Raw genomic sequence first — 23,275 nt, 5'->3', positions numbered from 1 at the left:
TGACATTTGAAGAGCACTGGTGCTTCTCTCACTCACTCACTCACATATTACAAACACCATGGGCAGGTCATCTAGGCAGCCATGAAAAATGACAGGGACATCTGACCCTTTGAGAATGTTTTGGACGGGACCACCTGGTATTATTCTTTTTGTCTTATAAGAATGTACAAGATGATCTTTAGGAGTTTTATCTCCTCCTGCAGTCATTGGGATCACACTGGGCATAATTTTTTACTCCAAGCTGGGTATCCTGCGCGTCCACAGATATTCGCGTGGGGAACCTGGAAACGAATTGAGTGCGTTGCAATCTGCAATCGCAATTCAATTGAAGTTGAGTATTTGAGCTTCCGCGTTTCCCATGCGCCAGGCAGCCAGATTGACAGGTTGGCTGCAGTGAGAGGAGCTGCAAATCAGAGAGGGAGGTGGGAGGAAGAGAGAGATCATCAACACTGGAAAAAATTGGGTGGGGGGAGGGAGTTGGAGGGACGTGGATAACATCAGGGTGGGGTGGGTGGGAGGAGGCCAATCGCGGGGGTCCTGTCGGCCAGGTGAACTTGTTGGGCCTGGGTGAAGCACTCCTGCTCCTCCTGGCCCACATGCCGTAAAGGCACTTACCTCATGGATCCAGCCCTTCCCGCCTGCTTTCACCTGACATGAATCGGAAGCGATGGGAAACCCAAACAGGTAAGGTTAAATTCATTTACGTTTTCCAAGACACAAAATATTAAGTGCCTCAAGTATCTCAATGAGGTACATTGGCCCTTCAAGTATCGGCCCACCGACTTTAAGTGGGGGCGGGACATCCTGGTGTCTGTTGTACACATGCATCCAAACCTGCCTGAGTTAAACCCAGAAGTGGGCGCGTTGGAGCCAGGATAGGGTCCCACTCCAAAAAGTTATTATTTTAACCTGCCACCTGCCCCCAACCCACCCGTACTTGGGAGTAAAAACTACCCTCCACTGTGTCTCCTCTGTTGTCAGAACCATGTGTCAGTCAAACTAATCAGCTTTGTCTCCCTTTTGGGCCTGAAAGGTTTAAAAATTATGCTTTGTAGTGGTACAATTTCTTGTTTATTTTATGCCAAAGTTTCAGTACTTCTTTGAATGCAGAAACCTTCCAGCCTTCCCAATAGCCATCTACATGCTGTCTTTGTCTGTCTGTCTCTCTCTCTAAACCTTGATGTGTGTCATTTTTTTTCAGAAGAGGGTGAATTTTTTTTTAAAAGACTACCTTTCTTCAGAATGAAGGTGGTTGAGATGCCAAAGAAAGTACAGAGGAGAAGTGAAAAAGGAAATAAGAAGGGCAAAGAGGGAGTATGAGAATAGACTGGCAGCTAACATAAAAGGGAATCCAAAAGTCTTCTATAGGCATATAAATAGTAAACGGGTAGGAAGAGGAGGGAAGGGCCAATTAGGGACCAAAAAGGAGATCTACGCATGGAGGCAGAGGGCATGGCTGAGGTACTAGATGAGTACTTTGCATCTGTCTTTACCAAGGAAGAAGATGCTGCCAAAGTCACAGTAAAAGGGGAGGTAGTTGAGATACTGGATGGGGTGAAAATTGATAAAGAGGAGGTACTGGAAAGGCTGGCTATACTTAAAGTAGATAAGTCACCCAGTCTCATTGGGACGCATCCTAGGTTGCTGAGGGAAGTCAGGGTGGAAATTGCAGGCCATAATCTTCCAATCCGCCTTAGATATGGGGGTGGTGCCAGAGGACTGGTGAATTGCAAATGTTACACCCTTGTTCAAAAAAGGGTGTAAGGATAAACCCGGCATCTACAGGCCAGTCAGTTTAACCTCGGTGGTGGGGAAGCGTTTACAAACGATAATCCAGGACAAAATTAATAGTCACTTGGACAAGTGTGGATTAATAAAGAAAGCCAGCATGGATTTATTAGAGGCAAATCGTGTTTAACTAACTTGATTGAGTTTTTTGATGAGGTAACACAAAGGGTTGATGAGGGCAATGCGTTGCTGTTGTGTAGATGGACTTTCAAAAGGCGTTTGATAAAGAGCCACATATAGGCTTGTCAGCAAAATTGAAGCCCGTAGAATAAAAGGGACAGTGGCAGCATGGATACGAAATTAGCTAAGCGACAGGAAACAGAGTAGCGGTGAACCTTTGTTTTTCGGACTGGAGGAAGGTGCACAGTGGTGTTCCCCAGCGTCGGTACTAGGACCACTGCTTTTTTTTATATATTAATGACTTGGACTTGGGTGTACAAGGCACAATTTTAAAATCTGCAGATGAGACAAAACTTGGAAGTGTGGTGAACAGTGAGGTGGATGGTAATAGACAGGCTGGTGGAATGGGCGGACACATGGCAGATGAAATTTAAAGCAGAGAAGTGCGAAGTGGTACATTTTAGCAGGAAGAACGAGGAGAGGCAATATAAACTAAATGGTACAATCCAGAGTGGGTGCAGAAACAGAGAGACCTGGGAGTATATATGCACAAATCCATGAAGGTGGCAGGACAGGTTGAGAAGGCGGTTAAAAAAGCATACGGGATCCTGAGCTTTATAAATAAAGACATAGAGTACAAAAGCAAGGAAGTTATTTTGAACCTTTATAAAACACTGGTTCAGCCACAACTGGAGTATTGTGTCCAATTCTGGACACCGCACTTTAGGAAGGACGTGAAGGCCTTAGAGAGAGTAAAGAAAAGATCTACTAGAATGGTTCCAGGGATGAGGGACTTCAGTTACATGGATAGACTGGAGAAGCTGGAGTTGTTCTCCTTAGAGCAGAGAAGGTTGAGAGGAGATTTGATAGAGGTGTTCAAAATCATGATGGGTTTCGATAAAGTAAATAAAGAGAAACTGTTCCCATTGGCAGAGGGGTTGAGAACCAGAGGACACAGATTTAAGGGCATTGGCAAAAGAACCAAAGGCGACATGAGGATAAACTTTTTTACACAGCGATCTGGAATACGCTGCCTGAAAGGGTGGTGGAAGCAGACTCAATCGTGGCTTTGAAAAAGGAATTGGATAAATATTTGAAGAGAAAATATTTGCAGGGTTATGGGGAAAGAGCGGGGGAATGGGACTAACTGGATTGCTCTTACAAAGAGCCGGCACAGGTTTGATGGGCCGAATGGCCTCCTTCTGTGCTGTAACCGTTCTATGATTCTATAGGATCATGATTAAACCACGGGTGCTTCTCTTCCATATGTTTGGAAATAATAGTGCCGTTACTGAGGACCTTAACTTCAGTGCCACCATCGACTTCAGGCAAAACCTTGGTAAAATACCTCAGAAATGCTCACCCTATTCTCCTCCCAACTTGGCACAGGGTTCAAGACCAAGCACAAGGGCAGAGGGAATGGCAGATGGCTCTCCCTGATTCTGTTGTTTCTGAGGTTCAGGCCTCTACATTGGGCCCTGTATCCAACCATAGACTGGATTGGCCGGATCAGTCAATGCCAACTAAACATAATGCCTATGTTCCTTGGGTTTCAGTGCCTTCATTGCCTAAGAATTAAGATTCTTCATCATCACTGTCAGAGGGGCACAAAGTAGATGCTTCTGCACAGAACAAGATAAAGTGGAGGACACTTGTCGAGGCGAAGGAGGAGGAGAAACGAGACATTATAGTCTTGATGTGAATTGAAGTATCTTTGGCCACTGTAACCCATAGTTGGCATTGATCCTATGTATGGGTCCAATACCTTTTCAGAGGGAGGTCATTTATGGCTTCCCAGACTCACCAAGGTTTTCTATGTAATATCAACAAGTATGACCAATGGTCTGAAATCTCCCAGCACTTGCCTTGGTACATATGGCTGGACAGACTGTCCCGTATTCCTGGAAACTGGTCTAAGAAGCAATATAAACTGGTGTCTGCATTGTCCAGACCGGTTATAATCTCGGGACACCGTGGCATTTCACCAGGGCTTCATAAAAAGGATCTAGAACTGCAGAATGATTACATTGTAAAAGTTACTATAAACTATGGGGTCCCTCCCCACGACAGATTATCAGGTATGTTGGACAAACTATAACACAAATGGAGCCACAGCAATGAATGGTACCAATGTAATGGAACCCAAGACACAAGGCTTTGCCACATATATTCAACCTAATTGAGGTGCCAGAATACAATTACAAGCACCAGGCAATAGCAGCAATACTATTTACATTTGACGTTACATTGGTTCCTGATACCATTGATGCCCACCAATATTCTAGAATTTAGTGATGGACCCCCATCATTTGCTGGGTAATTCATGGGTTAATTCATGCTATGTAGTCCAAACATCTGCAAAGCAATTGCCTGGAGTACTCTGCAGACCTACAACAACAATCTAACCTTGAGCTTGTTGACAAGAAGGACACACGATTCAGCAGAGCTTTGGACACTTTAGCCTCAACTCAAAGCCCGAACAAATCCTCCTTTGTTCTTAAGCTATTGCTAGTATAAAGGCCATCAACGGTATGTGGACTGGATGGGATGAAAAATGTTGTCATTGTTTTCAAGTGAAACTTTGCTCCCACTCGCCTTCTCTCTGAACGGATAAGTATTAACGTTCGTCTTTCAGATGAGACGTTAAACCAAGGCCCCATCTGCTCTCTCAGGTGGCTGAAAAATATCTCTTGGCACTATTTGAAAAAGAGCAGGGGTGTTCTCCGAGTGTCCTGGCCAATATTTATCCCTCAACCAATATCACTAAAAGAGATTATCTGCTCATTGCTGTTTGTGAGAGCTTGCTGTATGCGAATTGGCTGCCGCGTTTCCTTACAGTACAACAGTGACTACATTTCAAAAGTACTTCATTGGCTGTAAAGCACTTTGGGACGTCCTGAAGTCATGAAAGGCTTATACAAATGCAGTCCTTTCCTTTTTTGGCCAGTAAGTAGGTAGAGAATTTAGTGCAATCCTGGTGTTTTACCTGTTTTGTAAATAGTTTATTTATGTACACAGTAGCAAACAACAACAATTTGCATTTATATAGCGCCTTTAATGTAGTAAAACATCCGAAGGCGCTTCACAGAGGCGTTATCAAAATTTGACACTGTGCCACATCAGGAGATATTAGGACAGGTGACCAAAAGCTTGGCCAAAGAGGTAGGTTTTGAGGAGCGTCTTAAAGGAGGAGAGAGGCGGAGAGGTTTAGGGAGAGAATTCCAGAGCTTAGGACCTATACAGCTGAAGGCACAGCCACCAATGGTGGAGCAATTAAAATTGAGGATGCGCAAGAGGCCAGAATTGGAGGAGCGCAGAGATCCCGGAGGGTTTTAGGGCTGGAGGAGGTTAAAGAGATAGGGAGGGGCGGGCCATGGAGGGATTTGAAAAATGGATGAGAATTTTAAAATCAAGGCATTGCTGGACCGGGAGCCAATGTAGGTCAGCGAGCACAGGGGTGATGGGTGAACGGGACTTGGTGTGAGTTAGCATATAGGCAGCAGAGTTTTGGATGAGCTTAAGTTTATAGAAATTACAAAAAGAACCTGCCCCACATCCATTCCATTATCAAGACCACTTTATTCCACGTCTGCAACATCATCTGCCTTCTTCTCTGCCTTCCTCCTGCTGCTGCCAAGATTTTTACCAATGTCTTTATCAACACAAAGCTTGACTTGTAATGCCCTCCTGGCCAGCCCCTCATGTCCACACTCCATAAATTGCAATTCATTCAGAATGACTTGGCCCATGACCTCATCCATACAAAGTTCTGCACTTCCATCACCCCTATTCTTTCCAAGATGCATTCACTTCCTATGTCCCAACATACCGACTTCAAATTCTCACTATCAAATTGTTCCATAACCTAATCCCACCCTAATCCTGCAGTCTTTTCCGGGCATATGCCCTTGCAAGAACATGACACTCTTCTAATGTCAGGTCACTCGTTGTTCTCAACTCCTGTTTCAGTCACCACGCCCCTGCCTTCTGGAGCGCCCTCCTGATTGAGACTCCTCCATTTGCCGTCTCCCTCCCAGCTTTCAAAAATTTCCTGAAAACCCCTCACTTTGCCTTCATCCCTCCCCACAACTTTTCCATTTTCCATTCTGATTTGCATCAATTGTCTTTCCTCCAACTTGTAAAGCGGTTTGAGATATCTGTACATGAGGAACACAATTGAAATGTAGGTTGTTGTTATTGTTAAAGATATTGGATCCCCGTGGCAGCGAACTGCTGCCCTCATGCTGGTATCTCAATGCCTGAAAAGAACTGAAAGTAATAGCTCTGCGGTGTCCCTGTAGTACTGGGAGTGCGGATGAGGACATCACAGGATTACTCCCAAAAATATCTTTTCCATTTGTGTCTGTCTTCCATCTTATTAAGTGCCGAGACATTTTCTACAATGTGAGGAGGTGATAAAAATGTAAATTGTTGTAAATGGACACGTAGTCCTGTGATTCTCCTCCCCTACCCCAAGATTAGATAGGTGTCCTATTCGTGATTGGTGCAGATTGGTGAGTAATCTATTTTTCTTCTTTGCTTTTATTTCCTTCCACATCTGAAAATATAGTAATGTGTGTATTACAACCACTCTATTATGCAACACTGTTATAGTTTACCTAATACATAACCAGTGTTTCCATACAATGAACATATCTTAAACTAAGCATTAGTGCTTTATGTACCCATGGAGTGACAATACTCCAGTGTTCCAGTGTAGGCTTGCCCAGATGTCTTAGTGAAGTCTGAGTATGGCCAAAATAATGTACACCTCTCAGTTACTCCGTTTCACAAAGTAATCCCCACTGCTGCACCATTAATCAAACAGCCTCTTAGTGCTTCTTGATATATCATCTAAGATGCATTGAACTGGTTCCATAATTTTCAACAAAGTCAAACTATATTGAAATTTGGCATGTTGCCCTTCTAATGTACACCATCCACAATTTGGAGAAGATGTTTAAGAGTTTTATAGGCTCACAAGGAAGATTCCTCTTTGATGCTCTCCTTTTCCTTATTTTGCATGTTCCAACGTAATCCAATGATCCAAACTTTAAGTACATCGATCCATTCTATATTTTTAATATTTTTATACCCTCGCTCATTCTTTCTTTCCTTTTTATTTTCCAGTACACAGCTCTCGATAAAGAAAGTCAGATATTCAGTGGTAAGCCCCACCAAGATATTGAAGGAGTTGGTACGGAGCAAACGTCTCAACCCTCCCCGGCCGAAGATCCTTCCATGTCTGGGTCCATGACCTTTTCCCCTAATTCATCTGAGCCAGTCGTGTCCCCTGCACCCCCTGTCTGAGTATGCTGTGCGGGCCTGATACAGCTACACCTCACGGAACTAAAAGTATCGTGCTTTCTAGAAGCACAGTGTTAGAAAACAATCTATTTAAAACAACTAAGATTTAAAGAGAAACCACAGCTGAATTGGTTTTAAACAAACTTGCTTGTAAAGTACTGGTTTTATGTCAAAATGCTTTCTGCCAACCCCCCCCCCCCCCCCCCCGCCCCCCCTGTAACCTGTGGATTGCATTAGGCAGAGTCAGGGCTCCTCAGCAGTAATAATGTGAGTGAGATTGAACTCTGTCAGTAAGGCTTGATATGAGTTAAGGTGTGTTAGCGTACAATACTCCATCAACACTTACACCTTTCAAACCCTCATCCATTTCCATGGTAGAGCTCTCATTTGACTGAGATTAAGCGCTGTGCTGTTCAATAAATGGATCACATCCTCTCGTGGCCTGCCCAGTATGGGATAAAGGAGAGAGTTGTTTGGTCAGAATTGGTTATCAACTTCTTGTTGGATTTAATAGAGTTACTACTTCTGCATTCTGGGCCTGAAAAATCCGCCGGCATTCATCTGTAATGCCGGCGGATGTAACTTCAGCAGAATTCCGGCAGAACCTCCCACAGAAAAATGGCGGACACAGCTGCTCTCAGTATTTTTGGTGTTTCTCTGGGGGGTTCTGCCAATCTCCCACCGAAGTTACAGCAGGAGATCGGGAGCGATCCCACGGAATTTCAGGGCATCTGATTAGAGAGCTGATTTAAATGGAGGCTGACCAGCGTGGGGCTGCTTTAAGTTGGTATATTTCATTAGAGGTGGTACCTTGTGAGTTAACTTTCCTCAATAAGTGAGTCTGGTGATGGCAAATCAATAGGGGACTCCTATTGGGAACTAGGCTGATTGTTAACAGTCAGCCTGGTTGATGTTAGACTGAAGCAAGTTCTCTGACAAGGAAAAGAACCTGAATCGGCCAACATGTCCTTCGGTGTAAATGATTTCCCTTATTAATGAATGGTAGGAGGTGCAAACCAGATCGATGAAAGAATTGACTTATTCTTCAGGACGGACTTACAACAGCTGATAAAATGAACATTTGTAAATCTTGAGCTGCTTGCCAGGCCTGGACCCCACCGGTGGGGCCCACATGCGTACTGTGGAGGCGGGTATGCCAAACCTCACTCTGCGTACCAACCGCCACTACTACACCAGGTCCCCTGTGAGCCTCAGGAGTGGGAATGTCAGTTTTGGGAGTCTCCCTTTGCTCCACTCCCTCCTTACATTTGCTTTGTAAGGGACGGAAACAACAAGAGACCCCATGTAACTGCATCTCCCTGCTTACTTGGGGTTTCTGCTCATCTTCCACTGGAGAGCCATTGCAAGCAGTGAACAGGTTGGAGTGCTGTGTTTGAGAGGCAGGAAAAACATAGAAACGTCTGTGTATGTGGATAAATTCAAAGCCCATAGCGACACTGAGCCATATCGATCCAAATGGTTCCAGGTTCTATGCTGTGTAAGCTCTCGCAGCAGAGGTAGCACTAGAGAAACTGCAATTAATTCCTGCATCTTTAGGCCAGAGAGGAGAAAAATCAGCCAGGATTCCTGCTCCTGATCGCTATCCTGTCATCTCAGTCAGACGTGCATGTGTGAGCGTCGAGTGAGGATAGGATCATACTCAAGTACGATGTCCGAACACAGTAGAATAATCTGTCGACACTCACTGTCTACGTTCACGCGTGAAGAATGACCACTTGGGTGAGGTACTGGAGGAGGCCTGGCACTCGTGGAATCATATCCCAGCGTGATCCACTGCCTTCCGGAGGGGAGGGGAGCAGATTGAAGGGAGGGGGGTAAAAGATTGAAGTATCTTTGCATACAAAGCTGTTTTAGCCCAGGTTACGGCCTGCAGCACTTGGGACTAAGAAGATTCAGCTAAACACATTCACCGGGAATTTCCTTGGGGCTTCTTCTGCTCCACCGCCATAACTTCAGTGGAAGCCCAGTTTACACAGGCAAACAGGATTTACGCCAAAGTTATAGCAGTGGAATGGGAGAAGTCCCAAGAAAATTTCCGGTGGATCCCAGAAACAGCAGAGACTTGCATAACTGTGTCCATGCTGATTTCAGGTGAGTTCCACTGGACTCCTGCCAGAGTTCCTGCAGGAACCCATGCGAATTATCGGGGCCGCTAATGAGCCAGCTTCAGTTAAATCACTGCTGTGCCCAGTGCAAAAACATTCTTTTGAAGCAGATCTACGACTGTTTATATCCTGATCCTACGTACTGCACACAGTGAGCACCCTCCTGCTACAGTGTCTACCTAGCATTCCTTCATGTTCTGAAAATTCAAACTGTATACATCACTGTTATGAAAACCAGTCTTTAGTAGACCAAAGTTTGCAACCATCCTACTATTCCTTATCACCATGTATCCATTAGCAGCTACAATTGTGTTCCCTCTTGAGCTTTGCCTCTTACTTCTCAGTGTTTCCTCAGTGGCAGCAGTTTGTGAGGTGGCGATTTGCAGCAGGAGCCATTGAAGCTTGAGGTAGCCCTAATCTCAGAGCAGATGATATCCTAGAAGGACATGCTGCAGGCTGCATCCACTCCGCTTGCAGCTAAATCAGGCTGTCCCTGGCAGTTTCCTCCTTTATGTGTAGGTATCAAAGGGGTCTGGAGGGAGGGTTCACGTGTCACTCTCCTGAGAGACAGTATCATCATGCATGAACATAGTTGATATGGGGCATTGGCTCAGCTTGGCCACTGGTCAGCGGGAAAGCAGACTGATTGGTACCATTTGAGGCCCTAAAATTCCACAGGAGATTCCCCCAAAGTTATGGCGGAAGATCGGGAGAACCTCTGTGGAAGTTCAGGGCCCTAGTCTTTAAAGTCTTGAGATAGACAATTCCATTCTGGTTCCCAAGGCATCAATGGACGCACTCATGGATACCATTTCAGAAGCTACAACTGTTGTTAGGTCCTCTGTTTCAGGCCTACCTGCCCCAAATGTTTCCTGGGCTGCGACAGATTCCAGGGTTGGACATATATCCCCTCATGGTGTCACAGATGCAAGAATTAAGTCCTCCAACGTACCCACCTGCTGCAGCACGTTCTGGGACACAGTCTCCACCAAGGCTGAAAGCATCCTTTTAAGTTTCAGGCCCCTGAGATCTGGGCCCTGAGGTAACTCAGCTGCTGCCTTCAGGCCTTCTAGTCAACAAGAAGAACCTCCTATCTTCCACCCTCACCACTTCCTTGTCACTCATGCTCAGTGATCTCCCCTCAGACTCACTAGATAATTCTCCCAGGATAGGTATTTTTGCAAAATTAAATGCCAGGATGAAGTTGCAGAACGGGTATGGGCGTGTTTGAATGAGAGCAGCCAGATCTTCTTGCTATTCTTCCTCTACTTGTCACTGTGACACACTAGGAGGGTGGAAAAGGAACCAAGGTAAGCAGGGTAGATGAGCTGTTGAATGTTTTCTGTCATTGCACTGTAAAGTATGACCTAAAACTATCATACCATGTGTTGATGACAAATTTCAGAACAGAGCTTAAGGGACATGAGAAGATGAGCGTTGTGACCAAACTGCATCTGGCAGTTCCCCTCCTACTTCCCTGTTTCAAACTGCTTCTTCCGTATGTGTGCCCAGGAGTTCGAGGGCTTCCTCCTCGTATGCAGTGAGAGGCCAGAGGGTCCCTTCTCACTGGCTGTTCTCTGTCGCTACTTAAGGGCAGCTTTTGCCTTTACAAAGAAAGTTCATAATGAAAAAGCCTCTACTTGCCAAGAAATGGAATGGTACCCAGGTGTCAGTAGGCATTCAGAGATAAGAGTGATTACAGCTACAGGCAAGCAGCAATCACATATCAGGTGGGATTTACAACCACTCATCTTGGGCAGTGAGTGAAGGCACGCTTGCAGGGGAAGAAAGGGGATGTGAAGGACCTTGTTGTATGTGGTGTCCACCCACAGTGAGGGCATAGTGGCTACAACTGTGAAACATGCTTCTTGCATGTCATTGTTATAAGGTGTCTCCTCTTAGCTTAGCTATCCTGGTGAGGTCACTGAGCTTCCAGCACTAGGTCACTGTGCAGGGAACGTTGGAGGTGACACTGACTATCATGGCTACCTCCGTCCATTATGCTGCACATTTTTTTTTTGATTGGCCTCTTTTCCTTATTGCCAATCAACAGATCCCTCATTGTCATTATTTCCGGATCTAGCATTTCTGAGGAGGCATCGTTAAATTTAGGGGCTCTAGGCATTGCTGCTGCTCTCTGAGATGTGGGCCCAGATATTAAATTCCCCCTCCCACTACACCAGCCTGGTGGAAACCAACCTATCATTACCACCAGTGATCCCGCTGCCTTCCCGCCGGGTCCCGATATTAACCTGCTCTTTTGAGCAAGTGAGCGGGACACCAGCATGGTCCTGCTTTAAATATGCAAATCGGATCCCAATGACATAATAAATGGGTTGTTAAATCACACTGAAGTTAAAATTACAGTATATTTTTTCATTTTCATCCATATGTGCCTGGCAATCAAATGATGGAAACATTGGCAGCAAGATTGTTGGTTGTTGAATTGCCTTTCCATAGGATTCATTGCAGGAAGGTTTTGTTTGAATGCACTCCTTGCACAATGTCTCATTCCACTTGCACAGGTCTGGGCACACGGTTCTAACTGCAGCAATTAATTAAATCCCATGTAGATTAAGTGAGCGACTCATTGGCACAAGTGATGGAGTTCTGCCATGCAGCTGATCAGAATTAGGCCCCAGCTTGATGGACTTATAAAGATTGGCCCTTACCCAACTGAAAATGGTTGGTGAGTTCCCATTTAGAACAAATATTCCTGTAATTTCAGGAAAATGCCAATCATAATAACAATATTTATTATTAATAGTAAATCAAAATATGTTTTATTTGTCTGTGTGCATTTCAAAACACAAGCTCTATATACATGCAAAGAGGGATGCATTTGTTATGTACAACACTGGCCAAAACACTCAAGGAATTCCAGAAATATTCCAACACTGTTTCTGGATACAGTCTAATCACTACAAACATCTTCCTAATAAAGGCCTTTCAGACCATGTTTATCATGTGCAAGTCAGAGAAATGTGATCAGCATTTGTTGGGAACCATGTTCAGCCTTGCTGAATGTGAATAAAAAGAACTGGAGTTTTATTTATTGGGGGTAATTTATAAAAGGTATTTATATCTATAAACCTGAAAAGGAAGTGCACTAGTTTTCTAAAGGAATTTGTTCTTTTTGGCTATTTATCTGATTCTTTAGCATTTTTCCCATTGTTACATTACAAACTTTAAAATAAACGGTTATAACCTAGTTCTTGCTCTGCAGTTTTGAGTAGAATGTTCTGCATGTTACACAAACATTGGCAATTCTGCTACTTAACTCATTCACTACTGAGGATGCTGTTTGGCACCTCATGCACTGCAGTTGCTGATGCCAGGAAGTTGCTGGACTGTGGTGGGATTACAGCTGTGCGAGTGGGCACCGACTGTGGTAAGTGAATACCTAATGACAGTGTAGTAAATGAATTAAGGAAACACTTACCATATAGTAGATACTGGATTCTCAATCTGACCATTCTTGGCAAATATTTCTGTTAAATTTTAGCTAATTGTGATATCTTGACATCTGCAGTGTAGAAAACTATAATAATAAGAACTGATTCCTTAAACATTGGCTGGAATAAGCTTTTTCATCTTTCTCCCTTTCAGTCTTTCGGTCCTGTCTTCTGTTCTTCAGTCCTGATGCTAGTTTTGTTTTTGTATTAGAAATTCATACAATAAAAGTTTCTCCTCCATCAATTGCAGTGGTCTCTTTTTTTTCACTGAACTATCTGTTTTCACCCACATCTGATATGATTTGAAGGTCGAAAAAGATTCCCAGTGCACTCAGCAATCTGCAGGAATGTAGGTCACATTATATGTATAGATGCTTGACAGATAGTCCTTAAGAGTGCAGCCCCCAGTGAACAAACACATTGACAGGAAATTCCACTGTGGAAGGAATCCCATTTATTTTTCACCCTTTTTTCTAGCTTCCCCAGTGCCACCTATCCACACAAGAGATTATTAGAAATGAAAGCGCATGGAATTGGAAGTAACATTGTGACATGGGATGGGAGGTAAGTGGCAGAGAGTAGATAAAGAAATCGTTCTCTGATTGGCAGGATGTGACAAGTGGTGTGCTTGGGGATCTATTCTGGGGCATCAGCTTTTCACCGTATTTATTAATGATTTGGCTGACGGAATACAGAGTTTTGTATCCAAGTTCTCAGATGACAATAGGTTAGGTGGCATAGTAAGGAATGTAGATGGGAGCAGGAAGTTGCAAAAAAGAGACATAGAAAAAGTGGGAAAAGCTGAGGCAGGTGGAGTTCAATGTGGTGAAGTGTGAGGTTATTCACTTGGGTTCTGAGAAAAACAAATCAGAATATTTTCTTAATGGGGAAAGATTAGGAGATGTGGAGGAGCAAAGGGATTTAGTTGTCCATGTACGCAAAGCACGAAAAGCTAGTGCACAGGTACAAAAAGTAATCAAAACGGCTAATGGAATGTTGCTCTTTAGCTCAAGGGAATTGGAATTCAAAAGTGAGAAAGCGATGTTTCAGTTATACAGCGCCTTGGTCAGACCCCATCTGGATTACTGCATTCAGTTTTGGACCCCAAACCTCAGGAACAATATATTGGACTTAGCGGGGGTACAGTGCAAATTCACCTGAATGATACTGAGGCTTAAGGGGGTTAAATTATGAGGACAAGTTGCATAAACTTGGTTGGTATTTCCTCGAGTTTAGAAGGTTGAGAGGTGATCAAATCAAGGTGTTGAAAATGATAAAGGGATTTGACAGGATAGCTGCAGAGAAACTATTTCCTCTGGTCAGGGATTCCAGAATAAGGGACATAATAAAATTAGAGTGAAGTCAATTAGGAGTGAAAAATGGAAGAATTTTTCACACAAAGGGTAAAGGGAATATGGAACTCTCTCCCACAAAAGGCTGTGGATGCTGGGTCAATTGAAATTTTCAAGACTGAGATTGATAAGAGTTTTGTTAGCTGAGGGTATCAAGGGATATGGAGCAAAGGCAGGTAAATGGAGTAGAGGTATAGATCAGCCATGATCTACAAAGAATGGCAGAACAGGGTGAAGGGGCTGAATGGCCTTCTCCTGTTCCTATGCTCCTAACAGTTCCACACTGAAAGAACAGGCACTAAATCCATTCCCAAGATCTTAGCTGCTCATTTTCTCTCCTTGCTTCCCTGCAAAGAACATTAAGAAATAGATTTTAGAATATCCTACTCCTGTTGTTCAGCGAAACTGAAGCATGCACTGATCCTTTTACATTGCAGCCTGGCACAGCTGACCTAATTCCAGATCTTAAAATGAACAGGTTCTGTAGGAGTCATTTCAATGACAAGCAATGTGGAAAGATTATTTGAAATTGAATTCCTACGCTACATGGTTTGTCTCAGCATTCTTCCATTGCTCTTGGACATTGATAGCTGCTTTAACATATTTATAACCTGGACCCTTTACTCACATTCAGATAAAATGTTTTGAGTTTTTCCACAAAAATTCACCCATCTCCTTCAATTGGATTAAGTGATATACATAAGAAATAATAAGACCATAAGAGACCATAAGAGACAGGAGCAGGAGTAGGCCATTCGGCCTCTCGAGCCTGTTCCGCTATTTAATGAGATCATGGCTGATGTGATTTTTACCTCAACTCCACTTTCCCGCCCTTTCCCCATATCCTTTGACTCCCTTGCTGATCAAAAATTTGTCTAACTCAGCCTTGAGTGTATTCAATGACTCAGCCTCCACAGCTTTTTGGGGTAAAGAATTCCAAAGATTCACGACCCTCTGGGAGAAGGAATTCCTCCTCATTTCCATCTTAAATGGGCGACCCCTTATTCTGAGACTATGCCCCCTAGTTTTAAATTCCCCCATGAGGGATTAAATCCTCTCAGCATCTACCCTATCGAGTACCCTCAGAATCTTGTATGTTTCAATAAGATCTCTCATTCTTCTAAACTCCAATGAGTATAGACCCAATCTGTTCAATCTTTCCTCATAAGACAACCCTTCCATACCCGGAATCAACCTAGTGAACCTTCTCTGAACTGCCTCCAATGCAAGTATATCCTTCCTTAAATAAGGGCACCAGAACTGTACGCAGTACCCCAGGTGTGGTCTAACCAGCACCCTGTACAGTTGTAGCATGACTTCCCTGCTTTTATACTCCATCCCCCTAGAAATAAAGGCCAATATTCCGTTTGCCTTCCGGATTACCTGCTGCACCTGTATGTTGACTTTATGTGTTTCATGTACGAGGACACCCAGATCCCTCTGTACCGCAGCATTTTGTAGTATTTCTCCATTCAAATAATATTTTGCTTTTTTATTTTTCCTCCCAAAGTGGGTGACTTCACATTTTCCCTCATTATATTCCATCTGGAAAATTTTTACCAAATAGAAGCAGGAATAGGCCATATGCCCCCTCGAGCCTGCTCCGCCATTCAATCTGATCATGGCTGATCTTCAACCTTATCTCCACTTTCCCACCTGATCCCCATATCCCTTGATTCCCCTAGAGTCCAAAAAGTCTATCTATCTCAGCCTTGAATATACTCAATGACTGAGCAGCCACAGTCCTCTGGGGTAAAGAATTCCAAAGATTTACAAACCTCTAAGTGAAGAAATTCCTCCCCATTTCAGTCTTAAATGGCCGACCTCTTATACTGCGACTATGCCCTCTAGTTCTAGATTCTCCAACCAGGAGGAAAAACCTCTCAGCATCTACCCTGTCAAGCATCTTCAGAATCTTATATGTTTCAATGAGATCATCTCTCACTCTTCTAAACTCCATAACGTATAGGCCCATATGGGGTATTGTCCATACTTTTAATTACAATTAATTAACAAGGATTTTGATCACCTTTTGAATCAGATTGGCAAACCAGTAGAAAAAGTTAAGTAATCAGTACATTTCAAGTCAAACTTTATACGGGCAGAAAGGATTCTGGGCCTCCTCATCCCTTTCCAATGTTCAATTTTTCCAGTCTCAGTTAATTTATTAATATTTTCCAACTATTTAAACATAGGGAACATGTGAAGCAAATCCCTCAAAAGGATCACAGCGAGAATTTTACTACATATTTGAAGGAGCACGTGCATGTGATGATATTTAAAAGGATGTTAATGAGAGGAACTCCCCAAAGATACAGTCAGCCATCAGTGAGCTAAGTTTTCGTTTTACTAGCTTCATTAGGATTGATGAAAAGAAGTGACAGTTTAGTCCAAGTGTTTTTTTTCAGTGATGTGTCATAATGCAATAATCCGTAGTGAGGAACCAGATGTAGTAGGAATAAATAAAACATGGCTACATAAAGAACAGGACTGGCAATTAAATATTGCAGGTTATAACATAATCAGAAAGGATAGGGAAGGAAGAAGGGGGTGGGGTAGTTGTACCGATTAGAGATAACATAATGGCAGTAGAAAAAAGGGACATAACTAACAGAAGGATAGAAACAAAATCCATATGGATTGAAATAAAAGATAAGAAGGGAGTGATCACGCTAACAGGGGTATAATACAGACCATCCAATAGTGGAAAGGAGGTGAAGGAAGAAATATGTAAGCTAATATGTGAAAAAACTAAAGGACATAGAATAATAATCATGGGAGATTTTAACTATCCCACATAAACTGGCAAGAAGAGGTAGGTGAAGGGGTACAGGGAATGGAGTTTTTACAATGTGTGCAGGACTCCTGTAAAAAGCCCAACAAGAGAAGAATCACTGCTGGATCTAGTAATGGGAAATGAACCAGAACAGATAAGAGAAGTAAGTGTAGGGGAATATCTAAGCAATAGCAATCACAACATAATAAGGTTTAAGATAAGGATTGAGAACAACATAAGTAAGACAAAGACCAATGTAATAAATTGGAAAAGAACTGATTTTAAGGGGCTGAGAATGGAACTAGGGAAAATAAACTGGAAAAATTTACCGACAAACAAAGAAATAGAACACTAGTGGGAAACATTTAAAACGATGATCAACAGAGACCAGGAGAAATATATCCCACTAAAAAGCAAGAACAAACTAGCCAGTTATGATACACCATGGATAAATAAAGAAATAAGGGCAAAATTGAAACTAAAGAAAAAGGCATACACTAAATACATAGACAACAAGGAGAGGATGACAAAAGGGAATATGAAAAGGTTAAGAAAGTCAAAAAACAATTAGGAAGGCAAAGAGAAACTACAAAATTAAATTATCAAGGAATATAAAAAGAAATAGTAAAGTATTCTACAGACACATAAATAACAAAAGAAAAATCAGGATAGAGATAAGGCCACTAAGGGATACACACGATAAACTCACAGGTAATGACAGTGAAATGGCAGAAATATTAAATAATTACTTTGCCTCAGTATTTGCCAGGGAAACTAACATGGTGGGCATGACATTAGAAAACAAGATCAAAAAAGATATAAAAACATTTAAGATAGAAAGGGGGGAGATAATTGATCAACTAATCAAACTTAGAGAGGATAAAACCCCTGGTCTGGATGGATTGTATCTGCGCATATTAAAAGAAGTTAGGGAAGAGAAAACAGAGGCACTTAAATATATATAAAAATTCATTAGAAAAGGGAATCGTGCCAGAGGACTCACAGACAGCTAATGTGATTCCTATATTTAAAAAGTCCAGGGAACTATAGATCAATGTGGAGTCAGGGAACAAGTAGCAGAATGGATAGCAAGCTGGCAAAACATAGGAAGTGGAGTTCCACAGGGATCGATGCTGGGACCACTGTTGTTCACAGTTTACATTAACGATTTGGACTCGGGAACCAGAAGTACAATTTCAAAATTTGCAGACGACACCAAATTGGGGGGTATAATTAATACTGGGAAAGACTGCAACAAAGTACAGGAAGACATTAATAAACTTGCAGAATGGCCGTGTAATTGGCAAATGAATTTCAATGTAGTTGAGCCTGAGGTATTACATTTTGGTAGGAAGAATAAGGAGGCCACATACTCCTTGGAAAATAAGAGTCTAAATGGGGTAGAGGAGCAGAGGGATCTGGGGGTATAGATACACAAATCACTAAAAATAGTGACGCTGGTTAATAAAGGCATAAAAAAAGCAAAGTACTGGGGTTCATTTCTAGAGGGATAGAATTGAAAAGCAGAGAAGTTATGTTAAACTTATATAGAACCTTGGTTAGACAACACTTAGAGTACTGCGAACAGTTCTGGTCTCCATATTATAAAAAAGGATATAGAGGCACTGGAGAAGGTGTAAAAAAGATTTACTAGGATGATACCAGAACTGAGAGGTTATACCCAGCAGGAAAGATTGAACAAGCTGGGGCTTTTTTCTCTAGAAAAGAGAAGACTGAAGGGTGACCTGATAGAGGACTTTAAAAGTTTGATAGGGTAGACGTAGAGAAGATGTTTCCACTTGCAGGATAGACCAGAACTAGGGGCCATAATTATAAGATAGTCACTAATAAATCCAATAGGGAATTCAGGAGAAACTTCTTTACCCAGAGAGTGGTTAGAATGTGGAACACGCTACCACAAGGAGTAGTTGAGGTGACTTGCATAGATGCATTTAAGGGGAAACTGGATAAACACATGCAGGAGAAAGGAATAGAAGGAAATGCTGATAGGGTTAGATGAAGTAGGGAGAGAGGAGGCTCGTGTGAACCGTAAACACCGGCATCGATCTGTTGGACTGAATGGCCTGCTTCTGTGCTGTACATAGAATCATAGAAAGGTTACAGCACGGAAGGAGGCCAATCCCGTCCAAAAGCTCGTGGGTGTATAGTCTGGTTCTGTCAACGTCTGAAAAATCAAACTGATAAAATTTACGGAACATCTCTTTTAAGAGGGCTTGATACAACTGCGCGGTCTCTGTGGGGCACCACGCGGGTTGGTGTACCTCGGTGAGGTTTAAAATCACGGAGGCTACCGAGTAGTGCACCCCTTGATACAGCACCTGGTCTGTAGGTACTAGCACCAAGCCGTTCCCTGGTCCCTTGGTGGTGGCGGGGCATCCCTCTACTATCATACGTGACGTCGCAGTCGTGGGCAGGGGCTGTCGGGGGCGGGTTACTAATTCAGTGGCATTAACCGAGATTGGGGAGTATGGGATCGTGCATTCGCTCAGGCGTGATTTCCAGTCCATCCCCCTCCCGTCATCTTGCCACTGGCTGTGGAAAATGATGGAAATGCCTGTGGGGCAGACTTTCTCTGAACCCCACATACAGACATAGATCCCCTGATCCGGTTCCCACCATTTGTCCCAGCACACACTTAACCCTCCCTGGGTCCCTGTGATGGTCCTGTGGGTGTTATTCCCTAACCTCTCCCACTCTACCCTGGGGTTCCCCATATCCTTACTTAATTTTCTAAGCCACCACCACCTATCCAGGGGAACGTTGCCTTTACATGACAAACATATTCCTTATCCCACGGTGACGCTAATCCTTGGGGTGACAATTCGTATCCTCGGGCACTGGAGGGAGGTCTCCCTGTATGAAAAACCGGTCTGGCTCGAGTACTGGGTCGAATTTGACCCCAGCCATTCAGGCCAGCTCCCCTCGTGAGTGTACAAGGTGATTTCATCCGCCTTGCGTAGGCCACTCCCATCGTGGGCTAGGGGTGCCGTTTTTCCCGAGCATCCGAAGATGTGGTGGTCCTCGGTGTCGCCCCTTCTCGCGAGGCTCAGCCCAGACAGGGCGAGCAGGATCACGCCTCCGAACATTCCCTGTAAAAGATAAAGAACATCTAGCCGGGCTCCCTATAGGCTTCCTGGCTCGGGTGAAGTGTGAGCGGGTCCCTGGACCTCGGCTCACGTAGGCAACACTGGAACGGTTCCATCTTAAAATTACATTACAGTTCCACACCTTATAATAAACCTATACATCTTAACTTAAAACTACAAACTTAACTGCTAATGTTATATACATCTGCCGCCCGTCTCCGAGCGGCCAGCTCAAATTCTGTCAGGACTGCTGCAGGCTGCTCCCTGCGGCGTGGCTGTACTGACCTTTACTTCCGGTCCGTCACAGCCCGCGACTGCTGGCTGAGGACCTTTGTCTTTCGACTTAACTTTAACATGGGAGGTAGCCCTTTTAAACTGGGGAGCCGGCGACCTTGTCTTCCTAGGCTGGGATGTCCGAGGGGACCTCCAAGGAAGTGCTGTTGGTGGGGCTACCCTGGTGAGCGGACCCTTGCTGTGGGTCGCAGTCTTCGCTGGCTGGGGGCTTTTCCCCTGTGGCTCCTCCCTTCCCAAGTCTGAGCTGGGAACAGGCAACCCCTTGCTGTTTGCTGCCGGTGGCTGAGAGTCTTCCTCTCCAGGTTCAAAACCTGGGTCGGGGGCGGGGCTACCTGCCTCAGGCTCCTCCTCCTCTTTTAGTTCTTGCGTGAGGCTGTGGATCTTATCCATTAACCTAACCTCACTGCCTCTCGCCTCTCTGACCTGGTATTCCAGGTGTTCCATTCTACCTCTAGCGCTACTTTTGAGCTCAGCGATCTGGTATTCCAGGCGCTCTACCTTTGCCTGGTGATCCCTTGCCATCTGCGCCCTTTCTTGGCTTATCACCTGGAGCGCCGCTACCCCTTTCTCTTCCGCTGCTGTCTTTTCCTGCAGCTCTCGGGTCAACTGCTTAATCTTGGCTGCTCGCGCTGCTACAGCACGGTCCAGTACTAAGACCTGCTTTTTAAAACACAAGAGCCAGACCGCCTTCTCAATACCTTTCTTATACTGTTTACTTGCTGTCCACTGGATGGCTGCATCTATGGGACGCTCGGCCTTTAACATATCGCTCACCCACTTTTTCGCGATATTTACCTTGCCGCACACATAGACAGACAACCTTTCCTCCATTGTGGATTCCTCCTCCGCACCACTGTCTGCCTTGTTACACACTTTCGCCTCAGCACCTGGCTGGCTCGCCATTTCTGTAAGGGGTTTTTACTGTTTCTCGGGCTTATTATAGGTCAGCCAGTTATATTTTTCCTGAGCTGCCCTGCCCGCTGTGCGGTTGCGAATCGCTTTCCCCTTTCTGATTCTGAGCTGAGGACTTATCGGGCGGTAACAAGGACAGACGAACAGACCAGTGGATTGGTACAAGGAAAACCAATGTTTATTAATAAGAAAACTAAAACTACAAGGTAAACAGTATTATACAGAAGATAAAAGAAATCGCTATGGATGCAATACAGTCTTACACTTAACGGGGTGGAAGAAACGGACACGTCGAGGGAAAATTCTAAAATCACAAGTTTAGCAATACCCCTTTAACTCCCACCCTTACACCTAGCTAGGTTGTCTTGTGGCGGCCAGAAAATTAATGCTCACCGGTGAAACAGATGAAAAGGCCTGGCCCCTGTGCCCTGCTGCTGCCGTCGACATGTGGTTGCAAGGCTTACTGGATGGCCTTCCTTCTTAGTTGCTAGCAGGCAGACAGGACACCGGGCCAAGAGGCGAAGAGAAGAGAGCGAGAGATTCTGGGAAGCCCCAGTTATATCCTCCCGGTATCAAGTTTTTTTCGTGCCTCATCAGCTTGCTCCATTGTTCGATTTGAGCATGAAAACGTAAGACAAAGGACCCCAATCTCTGGCCCATTTACATAATGGCCGGTATCTGTACTGATGAGTTCCATAACTGCTTTCCATTGTTCCTGAATGTTCCTTGATGGTTCACCTTAGGTGGGATTACTTCTGATGGCTTGCCTCAGGGCGTGAATGCAACTGCTTGTCTCCCTGCACTGTTCAAAAAAAATCCCTGTCTGCCCTTGTGGAAAGGTGTCCAGTTTCAAATGCTGCAGGCCTTTGGCCATGTGTCTGACTGCAGCCATTTTGAGAGGCCCTTGCTTGTTTAGAACACAGTCACACCAGGGTTATTTTTTAATAACTCCAATAAATCTTCGGTGGGGGGGGCGAACATGTGAAATTTTGCGAATCCCTTCAGTCTATCCACATAACTAAAGTACCTCATCCCTGGGACCATTCTAGTAAATCTCTTCTGCACCCTCTCTAACGCCTTCACATCTTTCCTAAAGTGTGGTGCCCAGAACTGGACACAATACTCCAGTTGTGGTTGAACCAGTGTTTTATAAAGGTTCATCATGACTTCCATACTTTTGTACTCTGTGCCTCTATTTATAAAGCCCAAGATCCCATATGCTTTTTATACCGCTTTCTCAACCTGCCCTACCATCTTCAACAATTTGTGCACATAAACCCCCAGATCTCCCTGTTCCTGTACCCCTTTTAGAGTTGTGCCCTCTAGTTTATATTGCCTCGCCTCGTTCTTCCTACCAAAATGTATCACTGCATTTTTCTGCGTTAAATTTCATCTGCCACGTGTCCGCCCATGCCACCAGCTTGTCTATATCCTCTTGAAGTCTATCACTATCCTCCTCACTGTTCACTACCCTTCCAAACTTTGTATCATCTGCAAATTTGGAAATTGTGTCCTATACACCCAAGTCCAAGTCATTAACATATATCAAGAAAAGTACTAGTCCCAGCATCAACCCCTGGGGAACACCACTGTACACCTCCCCCCAGTCCGAAAAACAACCGTTCACCACTACTCTCTGTTTCCTGTCACTTAGCCAATTCTGTATCCATGTTGCTACTGCCCCCTTTATTCCATGGGCCGCAATCTTGATGATAAGCAGCATTCTATCAAACGCCTTTTGAAAGTTCATATACACCACATCAACTGCATTGCCCTCATCTACCCTCTCTGTTACCTCATCAAAAACTCTATCAGGTTAGTTAAACATGATTTGCCTTTAACAAATCCGTGCTGGCTTTCCCTAATCAATCCACACTCATCCAAGTGACTGTTAATTCTGTCCCTGATTATCGTTTCTAAAAGTTTCCCCACCACTGAGGTTAAACTGACTGGCCTATAGTTGCTGGGTTTATCCTCACACCCTTTTTTGAACAAGGGTGTAACATTTGCAATTCTCCACTCCTCTGGCACCACCCCC

General features: G+C 44.0%; 1 protein-coding gene across 1 annotated transcript in view; it reads left to right on the top strand.

Moving 5' to 3' along the window:
- Window positions 1-13,034, top strand: part of dclk2a (doublecortin-like kinase 2a) — a 434,705-nt gene extending 421,671 nt beyond the window's left edge. The window contains exon 16 of the mRNA XM_067992182.1: window positions 7,039-13,034. Within this exon, the coding sequence (XP_067848283.1) occupies window positions 7,039-7,218 (180 nt within the window). The 3' untranslated portion in view covers window positions 7,219-13,034. The remainder of the gene's footprint in view (window positions 1-7,038) is intronic.
- The last annotated feature ends 10,241 nt before the right edge of the window (window positions 13,035-23,275 follow it).

This window comes from Heptranchias perlo, chromosome 1 (genome assembly GCF_035084215.1).
Source record: "Heptranchias perlo isolate sHepPer1 chromosome 1, sHepPer1.hap1, whole genome shotgun sequence".
Lineage (NCBI taxonomy): Eukaryota > Metazoa > Chordata > Chondrichthyes > Hexanchiformes > Hexanchidae > Heptranchias > Heptranchias perlo.
Note: the sequence above shows the minus strand (reverse complement) of the source record. Positions and strands in the feature narration are given on the sequence as shown.